Consider the following 16,539-nt stretch of genomic DNA (forward strand, 5'->3'; position numbering starts at 1 on the left):
AACTCCTATCAGTTATATGAGGCAAGAAAATATTTTCCTCCTTTTATCACCTTGTTTTCTGCTTTTTCCTTCTTTTTCTTTCCTAATTTCCATGGTCCCACTGTGTTCCTAGACCACCATCCTCCTACCACGATCCCATAAGCTCTGGGTTTACATATGTGTGCCACTATACCTGGCTTATATATTATTTCTTAAAACCTCTGTGGCTAGTAATAAAGCAACCTTCTTTCTTCCCACCTTAGGTTGGAATACTGAGAGAAAAAAATGTCCAGCCTCTCTTGACAGCATCAGCTGTCCTGCAAGAAGATTCCTCAGCTTTCACTCACTTCAGACGCATTCTGAGGATGGTGGCTACCATGACAGTGTTCAAATCATGTCTGTTATCTTATTGATATGCCTGACAGCATCTGAGTTTTGTTTGTAGATCAAAAAGTTGTTCACATATAAATAGCACGTTTAAATATTCCCTAAGTACCTGCTTTGTCGAGAGACAGCTTCTCCAGAGGAGAAGGCAACTGCTTACATTAGGAAGCCTTCACAAAGCTGCAAGCCATTGTAGACCTCTGTGTTACTATGCACCTGAAGTCCCATGGGAAACAGTCAGTAGGCTATAGCAGAAATGAAATGGAAGCTTAGATGTGTACTTAATGGGTCTTTTCATTTGTCTGAGGATTGTAGTTGAGGTGATATGTGTTAAAGACAGGAAGTATGCTCTGCCTTATCCTTAAACTATGTCTGAAGTGTGGGTGTGTTTTATTATGCCCTAAAGTAAACTGGCTTGAAAAGAAGACTTAATTACTTTTGTTTTATTGTGTGAGTGCTTGCCTGTCTGCATGCATTTATTCCATGTTTCTCTAGTACCTTTGGAGGCCAGAAAAAGGGTATTGGATCCCCTGGAACTGGAATTACAGACAGTTGTGAGCTACTCTGTGGACCTGGGAACAGAATTCCAGTCCTCTGCAAAAACAGCAAGTGCTCTTAATTGCTTAGCCATCTCTTCAGTCCCTGACTATTGTTTTGTTTTAAATGACAAGTATATGCAAATTATTTGAGAAGTAAAATAAAACACTACTCAGAACATAAAAGTGAATCATATAAAGGGAAAGCACTTAATGAGAGGCAAAACAAAGTCAGGACACCCCGAAGACACCAAGCTGAATCCTATCTATTTCAAAACAGAATGCTGACCCCATATTAATGATTATTTAAAGACTAACCATAAATAAAATGTTGTGTGCATTCTATAAAGACAATGTGCTGAAGAGTCAAAGTAAAGGATAGTCTTTTGCCTCTTGGCCATCAATAAAATAATCTGAGAATAGCCAGAGCCACAGGACTGGCAAAGGGAATCGAACACATGCAGAAGAGGAGGTTGTTTGTTTGTTTGTTTGTTTGTTTTTCGAGACAGGGTCTCTCTGTGTAGCCCTGGCTGTCCTGGAACTCACTTTGTAAACCAGGCTGGCCTCGAACTCAGAAATCCACCTGCCTCCCAAGTGCTGGGATTAAAGGCATGCGCCACCACGCCCGGCTGAAGAGGAGTTTTAGCATCAGGGAAATGTTCGCTCTCTCTTTACTGGCACCACAGAACTAAATATGGAGTTAGAAAAATATCCTTAGTGCTGGCAATATGACTCAGGGCTAAGAACTCTGGCTATTCCTTCAGAGGGTCTGGATTCAGTTTCTAACACACACAGACACACACACACACACACACAGAGACACACACACACACACAGACACAGACACACACACAGACACAGACACACACACACACACACACACACACACACACACACACACACACACGGTGGTTCAGTCACCCATAATGCCAGCTCAAGGGGATCTAGGGTCCTCTCCTGGCTTCCACTGGAACAAGGTGTAGCACATGGTACACATATATACATGCAGGCATAACACCCATACACATAAAAATAATATATTTTTTAAAAAATACTCTTTCACATGAATACATGGTTTTATACTTTAGGACAGGAGTAATTAGTCAAATTTAAAAATCATAGGCAAGTTCCTATTTTGAAACAGCTCTGACTAGTAACAGGACCAGGAAGCTCTCAGAGCCCAAGTGGGAGCTGCTTACTCTTAAGACTGGAGAATTGCATGGCTCTGAGATCAGAAGACCTAAAGGAGCTTCATGACATTGATAGTCTTCATCACACGCTCTCTATAGACTCCAGGCCCTCAGTGCTGACACTGTATAGTTCTACCATCTGTTCAACTTGCCTTGTAATCCAGCCCCATCCTCTCTCTGCAGACTGGGGAGACATGCTAGCCAGGCCACTGTCCATGCCTCTCACACATGCAAGGACCCTGAATGAACTAATTTCTGAAAAACTTAAAAGAAACTCAAGGGCTTAGGAGTTGCCCTATGATTGTAAGAAGTGATACGTCATACTCCAGAAAAGAACAAAGGGATGACCCCACCCCACTTCAGATCTCAATCTAAACAGCTTTGGCGTATAGAAAGACCCTCAGCTGCCCCTGGCTTCCTTGGGTCAGTTTCTCAGGAACTACAGCAGCAAAGGCTGAAGGCAGAAATCTCCTCTTGAGAATGTCTGCGTGAGCTACATGAACATGAAGCTGTGAACAATAGCTACAAGATCAGAGAACAAAGGAGAATTCTTAGTGCTCTCAGCACACTTCAGCAACAGTTTCAAAGACAGGTGATGTCTAAAAGAGACCAGGCATATGTGATGAGAGGCAAGAGCCTACTACCTGACCAAAAACAAGACACCAGCAGGACAGCTGGAGACAGTTCGCTTCCGTGGGGATTATAATCACAGAGCATTATGTACTTATTTGCTGTTTGACTTTTTTTTTTCCAACCTACAGAGGACCTCAGAGATATCCTAGTCCATGCCTTTGTTTTCCACAAGAGTCCTGAAGGCCTGGAAAGGCTATGTAGCCTACCGACATAGCTCATTATATGGCTTATGGACATAGAGAGGGTGGAGGGACCAGAGTGAGTGGAGGGGCACAGGCAGTAGTATGTGACACATGGAAGCAAACACCTTCAACTCCTAGGTTCTTTTTGGTTGAATTACCATAGACTTGGACAAGTCATTCACTGAGCTTATCTACACATGGGCTTTCCTCAGGAGGTGATGAGGACTTGAACATTGTCCTTACTTCCCAGTCCGTGAGGCCACCTGGATGGCTTTGATCCACTCAGTACGCTCCTTGGAAGTGGCTGCCTGCAAGTAATAATGAACTTCATCTGCTGTGATGATCTCAAAGAGGTTCTCTTCATCACTCTTCTTAACTGGTAAGAGAGAAAGTCAAATAACCTGTGGGTACCAGAAACTCAACTGTTCTTTTTCCTTCCCCAAGTCATGAAATGCCTATCTCCTAAAGTCTACATGCATAATTGTTGTCTAAGGATACAGGCAGTATTTGTAAAGATAGTTATGTAGAATGACTATTAAGAAACATGTATAATACTTAAGATGAAACATTTTCTTTCATCATTAGTCAGTGTGTTAAATTGCTTGCCTTTGCACACCAATAGTATCTACTGAGTAAATTCTGATGGTGTTTAAGGAGTTCCTTTGTTTTGCTCATAATATAAATATACACATTATATTAAAAGGTACATATATTTATATATACAAACATGCATATATAATAAACCCGAACCAGATCTAACATCAGTCTTGTAAGTATAATCTAAACTGAGACCTAAGTCTGAGCGCTTAATAAAAGATGAAAAGGCAAATAAAGCCAAAAAGTCAAGCCAGAGTGATTCCATGGTCTGCCACCCTTTAAATGGTATGTCTTCATTTGATTCAAGATAAATTATCAGGAGATGAAGACAAACAACCACGCATCAAACAAAACAAATTGTTGTGTAGTTATTCCTGTTGAAAAATGGTCATTGTTATATAGTTTTCTGTGTAATTGTGTGCTCAAAAATGATTTTGTTTTTAAAAAATAAAACAACACAGAAAGGAAGTCTGGCAAGTGACAGGGAAGAAAAATGAAAGCAGGCTGCAAATGCCACATCTCAGTGACACCTTGTGTCCTCTGGGCTTGACAAGGCAGTCGACAGTCACATGGTTAACCCACGCGTCAATCAATGGCATCTAGTGCAGCCCCTTATTTTCAGAGCAGGACCTGAGATCCGGCAGACTGGCATGGCTCACAGTGGGTTTTGTGGCAGATTAAGTAGCACAGAATTAGCCAATTGTGCCCAGCGTTCTTCCCACTGGGCATTCTGCATCACTGCATTGATGTTCTCTTTGTTGCAAAATATTTCCTTATATGGATAAGTACGTGATCTTTAAGGAAAGCCACAACATCAGGAATCATGGTCAAACTCTCTATGGAAGCCAGTTAGGAGGCAATGGGTTTTTCTATCATTGTTCAGTGACTACTCAAGGCATGCACAAAAACACCTCTTTTCCCAAGTTCTGAAAGGTGGGTCAGCTCTTGGGGAAGGGATTGCACTAAACTTGCTCCAAAATTTTCAGATAGTTAATTTGTGTGTGTCATAAATATACGAGCTATAATGAAGTTCCTTCTTACCATCGTGACTGCTCTCTACTGAAGTCACCACACAGCCTCTCAAGTGAACTGCTCCCAGGGGATCTTCACCCTAGAGGAGAGAGGGGCTGCTGTGTCTCCAAAGTACACAGTGTGGGCCTGCCTGGTCCCATTGCTGGAGACCTAGCATAGGGTCAGTCTGTCTGGTAAGAGCAGAGAGAGATGGAAGAAAATCCTTTTCAGAATGTCTACTCTCCCTTTCAAGTTGATGTTTAGGCTTCCTGGAAAAGACGCCAGCAGCACAGGAAATAGTAAGAACTGACAAGTGGTATGCAGGAAATTGAAACCCTTCTCCACATCAGTGGAGTAAAATCAGCTGAGTGAAGAGACACCTGCAGAACAGGAGAAAACCTTGGCCAATTCTACACCAAACATGATATTAGTTAGTATCTGGAATATATGACAAAACTCCTAAATAAAATACCAAGGAAAACATATCATCAAAATAAAAATGGGGCTAATGAAATGGATAGGCAGTTTTCAAAAGGAGAACCACAAGCAGCCAATATATATTTGAAGTACAAATCAAAATCACATTGAGGTTCTATTTCACCCCAGTCAGAATGGCTGTCATAAAAATAAAATAGTAAATATTGGCAAGGATATAGAGAAAAATGAACCCCTACACACTGCTGCTGGGAATGTAAACTGTGACAGCCACTACATAAATCAAATGTGAAGGGTCTTTAAAAGATAAGAAGGAAGAAATGCACTAAAGTTCAACCTAGAAGTTGGATTGGGTGGATAGGTAATGAAAATGTGTAATATATACTGTAGGACTTTGAAAAGCAGCCTGGTTCCTAGTTGAGCTAAGGCTAGAAAGCCCGGTGACCCTAAAGGGATGGAAGTCATTTCCCACCCACCCACCCCACCTCCGCTCCCAGGAACAAGGCCCCTGGAATGAGGCCAAAGCCCTCCATAGATTTGTGACTTTCAGTCACGTAAGGGCAATGCCCCAAGCCCCTTCACAGGTAGAGGACACAATCTGTGGTCATGTAGACTCAAGACAGATCTCCATTTTAATGAGGTACCTAAAGGCCTGGAGGCTTAGCCAATAAGCTCTCCTTCCCAGACACTCCTCCCTGCAAAAGATATTTAACCTCAGGCCCATCCTGAGAAGTGGGGGACGGTTTGACTCATCCATTTTCTACTATGACAATAAATGCCTTAAAACCATGGACTGCCTCTTTTCATTGGGATCCACCCTAGGGAGCAATGGAGAAGGCTTTCACATAAAGAGCTGCCTTCTAATCTCCTGTAGAAGGCCTCTCTGAGCTCCCAGCCACTGCCTCAACCAAGCCAAGCCAAATCCAAGCCAGCCAGCCACCAACAAGTCAAGGACCAGCTGGAGCTCCCCGCTTCCCCCCTCTGCCCTGAGCTACATCCAGCCTGGGGGCCCCACTCCCTTCTCAGCAGCCTCTGGGTGTCCCAAAGCCTGAGAACCAGACAGCTTCGGCCTCCCTTCAGACTCGAGACCCCCGAGCCAGCTCTGGCTGTCCCCAGGACCTCAGACTGTGCTTCCCCATTCCTGGAGTGGTGTCCCCATGTTTTCCCTACACATGCCTGGCGACAGTGTGGGGTAAGTGCAGTCAAACTTCCTGCCTCCCAGAGCGGCCCAAGCCCTGTAGTAGAGCAGACCCTACTAACCCTACAATGTACAGCTGTAAAAATAGCAAACTATTGACACTTGTAGGAAATTGGATGGAACTATAGACCATTTTGTTAAAGCAAAATACACCAGACTCAGAAAGGTGACTACCGCTCATTTTTTCTCCTGGGAAGACATGAGAAAGTAGACTGGGGACAACAAATGAGGAGGAAAGGTATAAAAGGAAGGAGGGGAAAGGGTGTGAAGACTGTATGAGACAGGAAAGCAGGAAGACTATTCCGGGAAGGGAGAATCGAATGCGAGTGGAGAAGAAGGGACACAGGAGAGCATTGGGGCAAAGAAATGATAATGAAGAAGGTGTGTGTGTGTGTGTGTGTGTGTGTGTGTGTGTGTGTGTCACAATGAAATACATTATTTGACTGCCAAAAGAAATAAAATGACTATATATGTGTTTGTGTGTGTTTGTCTTGAATGGGGCGAAATAACTTACACTAAGTTAACCATATACATATAATATGTTGATATTGTCTTCAACTCCTGGAGGCACAAGAACTCAGACCATGCCGAGTGAAACAGTAGAAAAAAGTAGCAGACTAAGAAGAAACCTGAGAATGGAAACCAAAGTAATAAAACAGCAGGGCATGGTCTCAGCTCATTCACACTGCAAAGCTTCTATTTGGATCGATTTATCTACACAAAATCTCACCCCAGCAGGATCATAGTAGTGCAGGTAGGCCGGGTCTTCTCTCAGAATGAACTTTCTCACTTTCCAGTTTTTCCTCCGGTGCCCCTGAACCAAGAAACAACACAGGGAAAGGAAGGGTGAGTTGGTAGCATCACTCTATACACAGTGTATATGTAAGAAGCCTGCTGAGATACAGGATGAAAGAAGGCCATGGTGAATTACTGGGACCTCAACCACGTCTTTCTCAGGGAGCCAACACCAAGACCAGTTAATAAGGCAGATGTTATTGAATCACTTGGGTAAGTGAAAATATCCCTCTGCTGTCTTCTGGCTGTAGAATTATGTGAAATGGCACACTACCGTACGTGACTCGTGGAACAGTGCTGGTCATATGACTCAGCTCAAGACTTGGCCCTGTTCTTTGAGGAGTCAATGATCCATAAGGAAAAAGACTATGACAAAACACAAATAAAATGCTAGACATAAATTCAGAGTTCAAAGAATTAAATGAGAGATGTGTTATAATAGGAAATTAAACAAATGAGAGATGTGTTATAATAGAAAATTATACAGATGTGTTATAATAGAAAATTATACAGAAGAGATTAGACTGAATGCAAGCCACAGATGTCCATTCATCCATGTGCTGGTTCCATTTATCTAGTATGATTATCTTCCTTGTACTGATTCCATTCCAAGTATGATGATTTCCCTTGAAATACTTTTGGGATAGCATTAGAAATGTAAATGAAATAAATACCCAATTTAAAAAAAAAAGTGGGAAGCAGGAAGGGGAACACAGCTCTCCAGTTAGACGCAGTTCTTCCCATCTGTGGAGTGCGCCACTCGGGTATCCTTTCTAATGAAAGTGCAAACCTTCCCTACAGGTTAAGCCTGGGCAACTCCCATGGAAGCAGTGGAAGGAGAGTTGATCTTTTGAGGAACATAAAGAACATTTTTAAAATTTGTTCCCAAGTGGTTCTGATATGAACCAGGGTTACTCATGGGGTAAAGGATTGGGGCAGGCAAGCAGAAGGAAAGCTTAGTAACTCAGGACTCTGCTTGGCTTGGGCTACAAACACACCTCTTTCTTTTCAATGAATGCATTTGGCAACCTGGATTCTCATCTTCCTGGAGCTGCACAAACATCCTCTTCCAAGCAATAAAATAGAACTCTCCTCCCTTCGCAGCCCCGTGGTAATTCCCCTTTTGTGGTTGCCTTATGCTCAAATATGTCCTGAAACGCATGTGGGAACTAGAGACAGGACAAACACAACTTGAGCAAATGTTGGGTTCATATGCAATAAAGTAAACTTTTAGGGAAAAATCTCCTATCACCATATCCATAACTTTGAATTAATGTGATTAAATTCAGAGGTTATGGCAAAAACACATGCAACAAAGAAAAACTTATGTAACCCAAGACCCAAGCTTGTCAGTCAAAACAGAACCACCCGAACTATGCCCCTAGGAATTAATACTTCCTCCCCTGAACTCCTTGAAGAGAAGTTACGTTGTACCTGAAACTGCACATAACACCCCCACACGCCTGCACACACACTTGTACTGTGCCTGTGCCCATGTCCTCGAACAGGACCTGACCTTAGCCTACTGATCCTACAAAGTTGGCCTCATGCCATAGCTTTATGTCCTCAGTCTGGAATGGCACCTTTTGCTCTTAAAGGTTACCAGAGAGAGAGAGTGTGGCCTGTTTCTATTTTCTGGTCACCTTGAAGTACTTTACCATGAAATATCTTTATCTTTTTAATGCCGTCTCTTGGCCAACTTATTTCTCCCTATTAAAAAAGAAAGGGCAATACTTTCATAAAATACTTTGCTGAAATTATAAACATGCATCGCCATCCTCTGCTCATATTAGTGATTTAGAAAAAAACTAGACGGTTTGAAAAAGGAGGAAAGGCAAGGTGGAATAGTGGCAGTCACTCACCTGCTTCAGTAAACATCCCTGCTTGATGATAACCCCTCTGAATTCTTCTCTCAGAATGACATCATCATCACTGGAGTTCTCCTCACAGAAGAATCCACTGTCTGGCTGTTGGGAAACCATACAGCAGGTTCTTAGTATTCTCAAGAACTTTGCTATACTGATGTCCACACCCCTCCTGCCAGCCACTGTGCCTCTCTGCTGCTGCATATACCCTGATCTGAAGCGTCAGGGTTACTCTGGGTTTGCTGTCTAAGCCTCTGCCACCCTCTTGCACCTGGCTGCTGCTCCTTATGTATCTCTATTCACGTATGAACTGACCAGTAGCCTTTCATTTTCTGTGATTCTCCAGGTAATATCCTATGTCTGGCTAATCAACATCTCCTTTCTCATGGGACGTCATTGCCACATCTTTGAAATCAGACAGCACTCTGATGCAACAGTCTTCACCATGATCTGTCACAGAGCTCCACCCATCTCTTGCCCTGAGAGAACCAAGGGCATGTGTATCAGCTCCTGAGGTCAGGATACTCGGTGGATTTTCTGAGCTCTATGAGAGTGACAAACCACACAGCGGAGGAGGGAGCTGCTGTGGGGAGTTAATTTAGCACCCTTCATTTAAAAGGCTATAAAAAGCTAGACCAAAGGTCTGAAGCATGAAAAAGTACGGGTAGTGGAACTTCCCCCAAAGTGAAATCAACCGCTGTCTGGGATGTTCACTTCATTTGTACAAGCTGGATGGTTCTCAACAGAGCTTTCCTAACTTCTACTTCTACATATTGATCCAAAATAGAAACAAAGCTGTCCAAAAAACCCCTAGAAGTCCACTGTTGCTGAAATTGTCATGTGATCCCTAGTTAGGCTCATGTCACATAGTATGAGCTTAGCAATCTCAGTAAATATAGCATAAGAAACATACAGGTGATGGGCGGAAATGTATATAAAAGCACAGTGAATATTTTATTGTATATTCGACACAGACAACTCATCACACTTGTGATTTCATGGACAGCCCTCGGCAAACAACATCCTAGCAGGATGGATGCTGTTGCCTTTCCACTGCTGTGTTCCCATTGTCTAGGACAACATGTGCCAAGCACTGGCACACAATTTAATTTTAATTAAAATAAATTAAAATTAAAATAAATTAAATGATTGCTTAAAACATTGGTTCCCAACCTATAGGTCCTGACCCCTTTGGGGTCAAAAAATCCCTTTTACAGGGGTCACCTAAGACCACTAGAAAACACAGCTATTTATGTTAGATAAATAACAGTAGCAAAATTAGAGTTATGGAGTACTAACAAAAATAGTTTTGTGGTCAGGAATCCCCATATCAAGGGGAACTGTATTAAAGCGTCACGGCATTAGGGAGTTTGAGAACCACTGACTTAGAGTAAAAACAGTAAGATTTCAAAGGTAAGTGACAGAAAGCTACTCAGGTAAACAGTCACTTTCTTTACACTGTTCACTTGGAGAAGGCAGTATTTGAGGGAGCAACTGTGAAGTCTAGAAAGTACTGATATAAGAGATGCTTTATGGGCCTTGTGACTTCATAGCTCCTAGTACGTGTTTTTTAAGTATTTGTTTATTTGTGTGTTTGAGGGGAGATTGAATACACATGAGAACGTGCATGCCACTGAGTGAGGGTGGAGGCTAAGGGAAAGGCTCTCCTTCAGCCTGGAGGAGTTTCCTGGCTGCAACTGTAGCCACTTTGCTCTGTCTGGGGACAATTTCCCAGTGGAAGGGTTATCGCTCCTTTCTGGAAAGCCAAGAGTTCCCAGCAAAAGCTCTGCTCCAGCCAAACTGTTACAGCTCTGCTTCAAAAGGGGTCTGGGTAGTTGAGAGCCAAGAAGTACCACAGGGCACAACAAACCTCACACAAGAGATGTATTGGGAGGGAAAACCCCAGGAGGGTGGCTATTTCTGCCAGGGTAAGAAGCAGCAGAAAACTGGACAGAACACAGGGTTCATATAAGGATCCTTGCCAGAGCTGGAGGGTGGCTTTTCAGGGAGGCCTGCATTGGAGGGGTTATGTGACCTGATCCTTGGGGCAAAACTCAGGGGTTGGTGGGATTTTTTTTTCTTGTTGGGTGAGACTGTGTCACTCTTCTGCCTCTGGGCTGGGAACGTCTATTATAGCTCTTAGAATATAGCTTATGGCTGTTAGGGAAGTGTGGAGGTGGAACCTGGCCACTGCTGCTCCTCAGGGGAAAGCCTGGCCACTTTCCTGCCTTGAAGGCTTACAAAGTTGACAAAGTATACAAAGTTTACGATGTTTAGGAAGGGAGTTCACAGCAAGGGAAAGACTGAGTTATTGTGAAGAGCCAATATGCAAGAGTTGGCTCTCCACTTCTACCATACAAGTTCTGGGGACTGAACTCAGGTTATAAAGCTTGGTAGCAAGCACCTTAAGCACCTTTCCTCCGGAGCCATCTCATCAGCTTGCTATTAACATCTCCACCCAGCCTTGCCACCCATCTAGTCTCTTTACGACTAGACATTCTGTTTGAATATGTGGCTATAAATTAGTTATTCTTAGAAAAGCTACCCCAATCCTATGTCAGCGAGCACAAGTGGGAAGCTTTTCACACTTACAAAGTAGTAGAAAGCATCAGGGCTATCCAGGAAAGGGTTTTCAGCTATGCCATCTGCTGCATTCTTGGACAGATCTCCAGCAGGCTGCAGGTACCCTTCACTGAGCAGGGAAGCGGAGATCATGAGGCCTTCCTGGCGATTCCGAACTAGCTTGTTAGAAACCAGCCAGTCAATGACACCACTACCTGGAGGAGAACATCAGAGGGAAAGCTAAAGCTTTCCCAAGCCACAAGCCACTGACTACCAACCGCACACTGACTCCAGTGCACACAAAAGGCCATCTGGACTCCAAGAAGGAAAAAGAAAATCGGTGAGACAGATATTTGAAAACAAAAGAATCATGCAGAAGTTAAAGCATGTGTGTGAGTACACATGTACACATGCACACACAACTATTTACATATATATGCATATATATACATATATATACTTATACAGTACTTTAAAAAGAAATATACAAATTATTTTTACACATTGAGCTTGTACAAGATTCTAGATTAATAGATACAAGATAGTAGTGGGCAGGTTGACTAGTAAAATGTAAGCGTTAAAGTTAATGTTGTTCTAAGCCATTCATTTTGGTACAATGAATGATTGGGTCAAATCAGAAACTGACTTTTAAAGTGACTGGGCTGAGACCCAAAATATGAGAAGGTGTCTGCAAGTATTTGCGATAGGAGCTGAGGGTCCAGCACAGGCAAGTAGCAGGTGTGTGGACAAGTGCAGAAACACATCACAGACATGAGAGCAGAGATGAGGCTGCTGAGAAGGCACAAGATGTCAAGAGGAGGCGGAGGATGTGCGGCAGTGAGGAGAGTCTGAAGCTGCATTAAGAAATCTGTCAAGGAAGACATACTTCAAGTTATTAATTATCAAATAACACAATGGGATGTGTGTCCTAAGTTAAAATTGGATTACATCACTTGTGTTTATCATCACGCCTTTTAAAGGGTCAGGCAGGGACACTGAGTAGTCCTGTTACTTAGCTTTTTTCTCAAGTGAAAACTGCACAGGCAATGAAATGAAGAAAATTTATCAGTGGAATTATTTGCAAGCTAAAAATGAAGTTTTGCATTCGTAAAGTGTGTTCCTTACAACTTCACACAGTGATGCCCACTCTAGCAGCCTACTAGTGTTGGGTCACTGGAACTGGAGCATTGGGTGTGGGACACCTGAGAGAGCCATGACCCCTTTTCAGAGAGTGAGCCCTCCATGAGTTTCACACCTGGAAAGTTTTACCTCCATTTCTTTCTCTGTGAAGACAATAATTCCTCCCTTAAATTATTAAGGGAGAACAACCTCACAAAAGAGGTAGCAATTACTGGTTCCATTTGAAAAGTAAAAAGCTTAAGACTTGAGGAGTTGGAATAACCTTGGGCCTCAGTCCAGTCTGTCCTGGACCTTCATTTTGTATGTCTCACATTTGAGTGGTTCTTGTTTCACTGGGTGTGCTGGAGTCTGAAAGACAACCTCAGGCCAAGTTCTCTGTCATGAGATAGTCAAGGTACTCCATTGCATGTGAGCACTGAGTGTGTCCTAATCTCTGCCTCTCAGCTGAGACCACCTGACTCACATGAAGACTCCACACATGGAAAGTTCTGGAAACTATAATGACCATTCATAGGAAGGACTTGAATCTTTGTGAATAGTCTGAGACTCAACAGAAAATCTTGGATCTGCCAGCCAAGTCTACACAGGAACTCCTTCTTATTCCTTTGGCCTAGGGTTCTCTTATAGTGTCTCCAGTCCTACAGCCTTAGGGTCCTGCCTTGCCTTGGTTGTGTCCCTTAGGAACCTGACGGTCCTTACTTGATGCTAAAGGGCCACCGCTTGCATTTCCTAAAGTCCCATGCTCCAGGGTGCAAACCACATCATTTCCTCTTCATCTTCCTGACCCTGACCTAAGCCATTTTCATGGATATTCTGTGGACCTAACATCTTCTCAGATGCTTAAACTATTATCATTCTTCCAAGCTGTACCCCGGTGGTATCTTTTTTTGCAAGCATGTTTACTATGCTGAGTGTCTGACAAACTCCCAAACTATACATCCCATTTTGCTTTCTAAAATGAGTCATCAGATTTTCCAGATGGTAAATTCATTTTTCCAGATTATACCCTGTGCATTTTCACCGTAACTAATCATCAGAATTCTTCCCCACAAACTCCCTCTTCTTTGAGGCACTGCCTCCTGTTCTCCTCAGCAATTCTTAGTTCCTCATCTTTTCCCGAAACCATGGTGCTGTTACTTAGATATACAGCCTCTTTAATCATGCTAAGTACTTGAAAGCTTAAGTACTAGAATGCTTTGTATGGGCAGGTACTGTTCCACTATAAAACCACAAGCCTGGGAAGCAGGTGCACTCTGCTTTTCCCACTGGATAGGTGGAAAGCACAGAGTGACTGACTATCGCCTGGGGCTTTGTGGGGAGTAAGCTGCAGATCCAGGGTTTGAAACCAGGCAGTATGTTCCTAGTGAATGTGTTTTCACAGCTATGCTACACGGCATAAACACCTGATATCTGACCGTGCACAGCATTACTAGCATTACCATTTAGATTTTTATACTACATATCTCAAGTCCTGTCTATCACAGCATGGGTTGCAGTACATCGAGCTGTGCCCCTTTCCAATACTTTTTCAACATAATGCCAAATATTGGATAAAAGAGATGTTTAGTCGATATAGCTGTGATTCTGAAGTCTTGCACAAAAACAAAGGCTTTTTCTCCCATTACTGCTCTTTCAGCACAGACAGAATACTTTTCTCTTGTTCACAGCTGTGGATAATGTCATGGTCCCTCCTCAGCTGCCTGCTTTGGGAGTGCACATCATTTTACCTGTGAGGCAGTGATTAAAAACTTTCTTGTCCTTCTCCAGATTCAGTTCCTTTATTCCTTTCTCGGGGTCTTTCATAGACAGATACAAAGCCCTGCGCAGAGATAAAACAGAGGTAAAGGAGGAGCCTTTCAGAATGGTGAACTACCTCAGATGGGCCTTCACAAGCTAAGTTGCACCACTCCATAGCATAGCCCCGAGAGTTCGCTATCTGTCAGACCAGCAGTAAGTGAAAGGGCAGTGTTCCAACTTACATAATCACACGGCCTGCAAAGCATTTAGCAGATGTGCTTAATATCCCTTAATTCGTTAATCTCCTTGTTGATTTCACCCTGATGCCTGAGATGAAGAGTTGTCCTATTATTTGCTAAAGATTGGGAGTTCCCAGGGCCATCTTTAAAGGCCCTGCAATAGTTTGGATCTGGCATGTCCTGCAAGCACCCATGCCTGAAAGGCTTGTGCCCAGCTTGTTGCTGTTCAGAGGTGGATGAAGATTCTGGAAATGTCGTCAGGATGGCTCTTTCAGTAAAGTGCTTTGCATGGAGTCCCCAACACCCACAGAAGAAGTGGGACCCAGTACCTTGTAATGTCAGCACTGTAGGGGTGGAGACAGAAGGATCACAGTGGCAGGCTGGCCAGGTTATCTAACTGAGTGAGTCAGTGGGCTCCAGAGAGACTTTGGCTCAACAGTCAGGAGAAGGGCACTTGAGAAGGTGTCTGAAATCAGCCTCCAGCCTCATATGCCCCTGTGCACATATGCACATGGACCCGCATATAGGTGCACACATATGTACACGCACACACATAGTGAGAGCTTTTTGAGTTATTTGTGGACATGTCCCTGAAGAAGATATGGAGATCCAAATTTTTTCTTTCCTATCTCAACTGCAAAGTGGACAGATATGCTATATTAGTCATATGTGCCATGATGTGCTGGCCCCAACCACCACTGTGGGACTAAAAGCAATAGGTCAAAGGACACACTTTGACCCACCATAAATCTCCCTTTCCTAAATTGATTCTTTTTAAACATTTGTTAAAGCAATGGAAAAATAAGTCTCCCAATTTCTCAAAAGCTTTTCAGCAAGCCATTGGTTACCCTACAGTTGCCTAAAAGAAAGAGATTTTTTTTCCAGCTTACCTGTTTTTCCTGAAAGTGGTAAATTAAAATAGTGGCCTCTTACTCCCTCCCCCTCAGAGTAATAAACTAAAAGTAGCCTTGTCAGAATAATTCAAAGTCTCTGTGCTCCCAAATAGTTTGAGCATCTTTTCCCACTTAATTCTGACAGTGCCAGCCAATCACATGATGTCTGAAACCAGTGACTATGGCCAGACCAGATTTCTTCTCTTGGGACCTTACCCAAGTGAGAGGAGTGGTAAGTCTCTTGAAGCTTACCAAGATTCCATTCCTGTGGCATGCCAACTCTTACATTAGTTGTACAGAAAGTATATGTCTCATCCCCTTTCAGAGACCACTTTCAACCTCAGCCCACATGAACTGAATTCTTATCAGACGCATTAAGGAGCCAATGTGAGAGTCTTTCTAACGAGTCTCTTGTTTCAGGCCATGCTTAACACAGAAGGTGAACATACCAAGAGGAATGGCAATCCTGGGAAAGGAAGCACTTGTGATTAGAGCAGATGTAAAGAACACTGCAAAGAACCCATTTCCGAGTCTCTGTTGGGCCTGGGATTCCCTTGTTCCCTGCCACCTCTCTTTCACTAAGGTCAAAGGGTGGAAAGAGGCAAACTCAGAAAATTACCCCAAGTCAATTGTCTCTGGCAGGCGAATGGACCGTCTTGTGGATTTTCTTGCAAACTTCTGGCCTCCTTCAATACATTTAATGGCTTTCTTGATATCCCGAACCCAAGCGTCTCTCTCCTCCAGGAAGGCTGCCTGGAAGAAGTGGTCCTGCTGTTTGGTTGTAGTGATTTTTAACACGAACTGAAAATCAAAAGATATTCCATTAGAAATGTCCCCTTTCAAGGTCTAAGGCCCTTCATGAAACAGCAGTTGATACAAACCTGTTATGGCAAAGAAAGAGCCCAGGGACAGGGTAACAAACAGATGTTGATAAGAGGGGATGCTTATTCAGAAAGCACTGCTAACATCAGATGGACTCCAAGGTCAGCAGGTAACACAGCCCATAAACTGAGCCTTAAGAATGGACAGGGGAGGAGAGAGCTAAGAGAGGCAGAATTTGAAAAGAGCACCCAAGGTCAACAGGTGACACAAAGGTCTTGGTGGCTTGTAGAATCAACTCAAGGTCAACAGGTGACACCAGGGTCTTGGTGGCTCATAGTATC

The 16,539-nt window shown here is 43.2% G+C and overlaps 1 protein-coding gene across 1 annotated transcript in view; it reads right to left on the minus strand.

Moving 5' to 3' along the window:
* Window positions 1-16,539, minus strand: part of Plek (pleckstrin) — a 37,513-nt gene that overhangs the window by 7,448 nt on the left and 13,526 nt on the right. Inside the window, exons 3-9 of the mRNA NM_019549.2 lie at window positions 15,996-16,177; window positions 14,235-14,326; window positions 11,398-11,582; window positions 8,803-8,907; window positions 6,876-6,959; window positions 4,543-4,612; window positions 3,148-3,280 (exon numbers count right to left, since the gene is read on the minus strand). Coding sequence (NP_062422.1) covers window positions 3,148-3,280; window positions 4,543-4,612; window positions 6,876-6,959; window positions 8,803-8,907; window positions 11,398-11,582; window positions 14,235-14,326; window positions 15,996-16,177 — 851 coding nt within the window. The remainder of the gene's footprint in view (window positions 1-3,147; window positions 3,281-4,542; window positions 4,613-6,875; window positions 6,960-8,802; window positions 8,908-11,397; window positions 11,583-14,234; window positions 14,327-15,995; window positions 16,178-16,539) is intronic.

Source organism: Mus musculus, chromosome 11, assembly GCF_000001635.26.
Source record: "Mus musculus strain C57BL/6J chromosome 11, GRCm38.p6 C57BL/6J".
Lineage (NCBI taxonomy): Eukaryota > Metazoa > Chordata > Mammalia > Rodentia > Muridae > Mus > Mus musculus.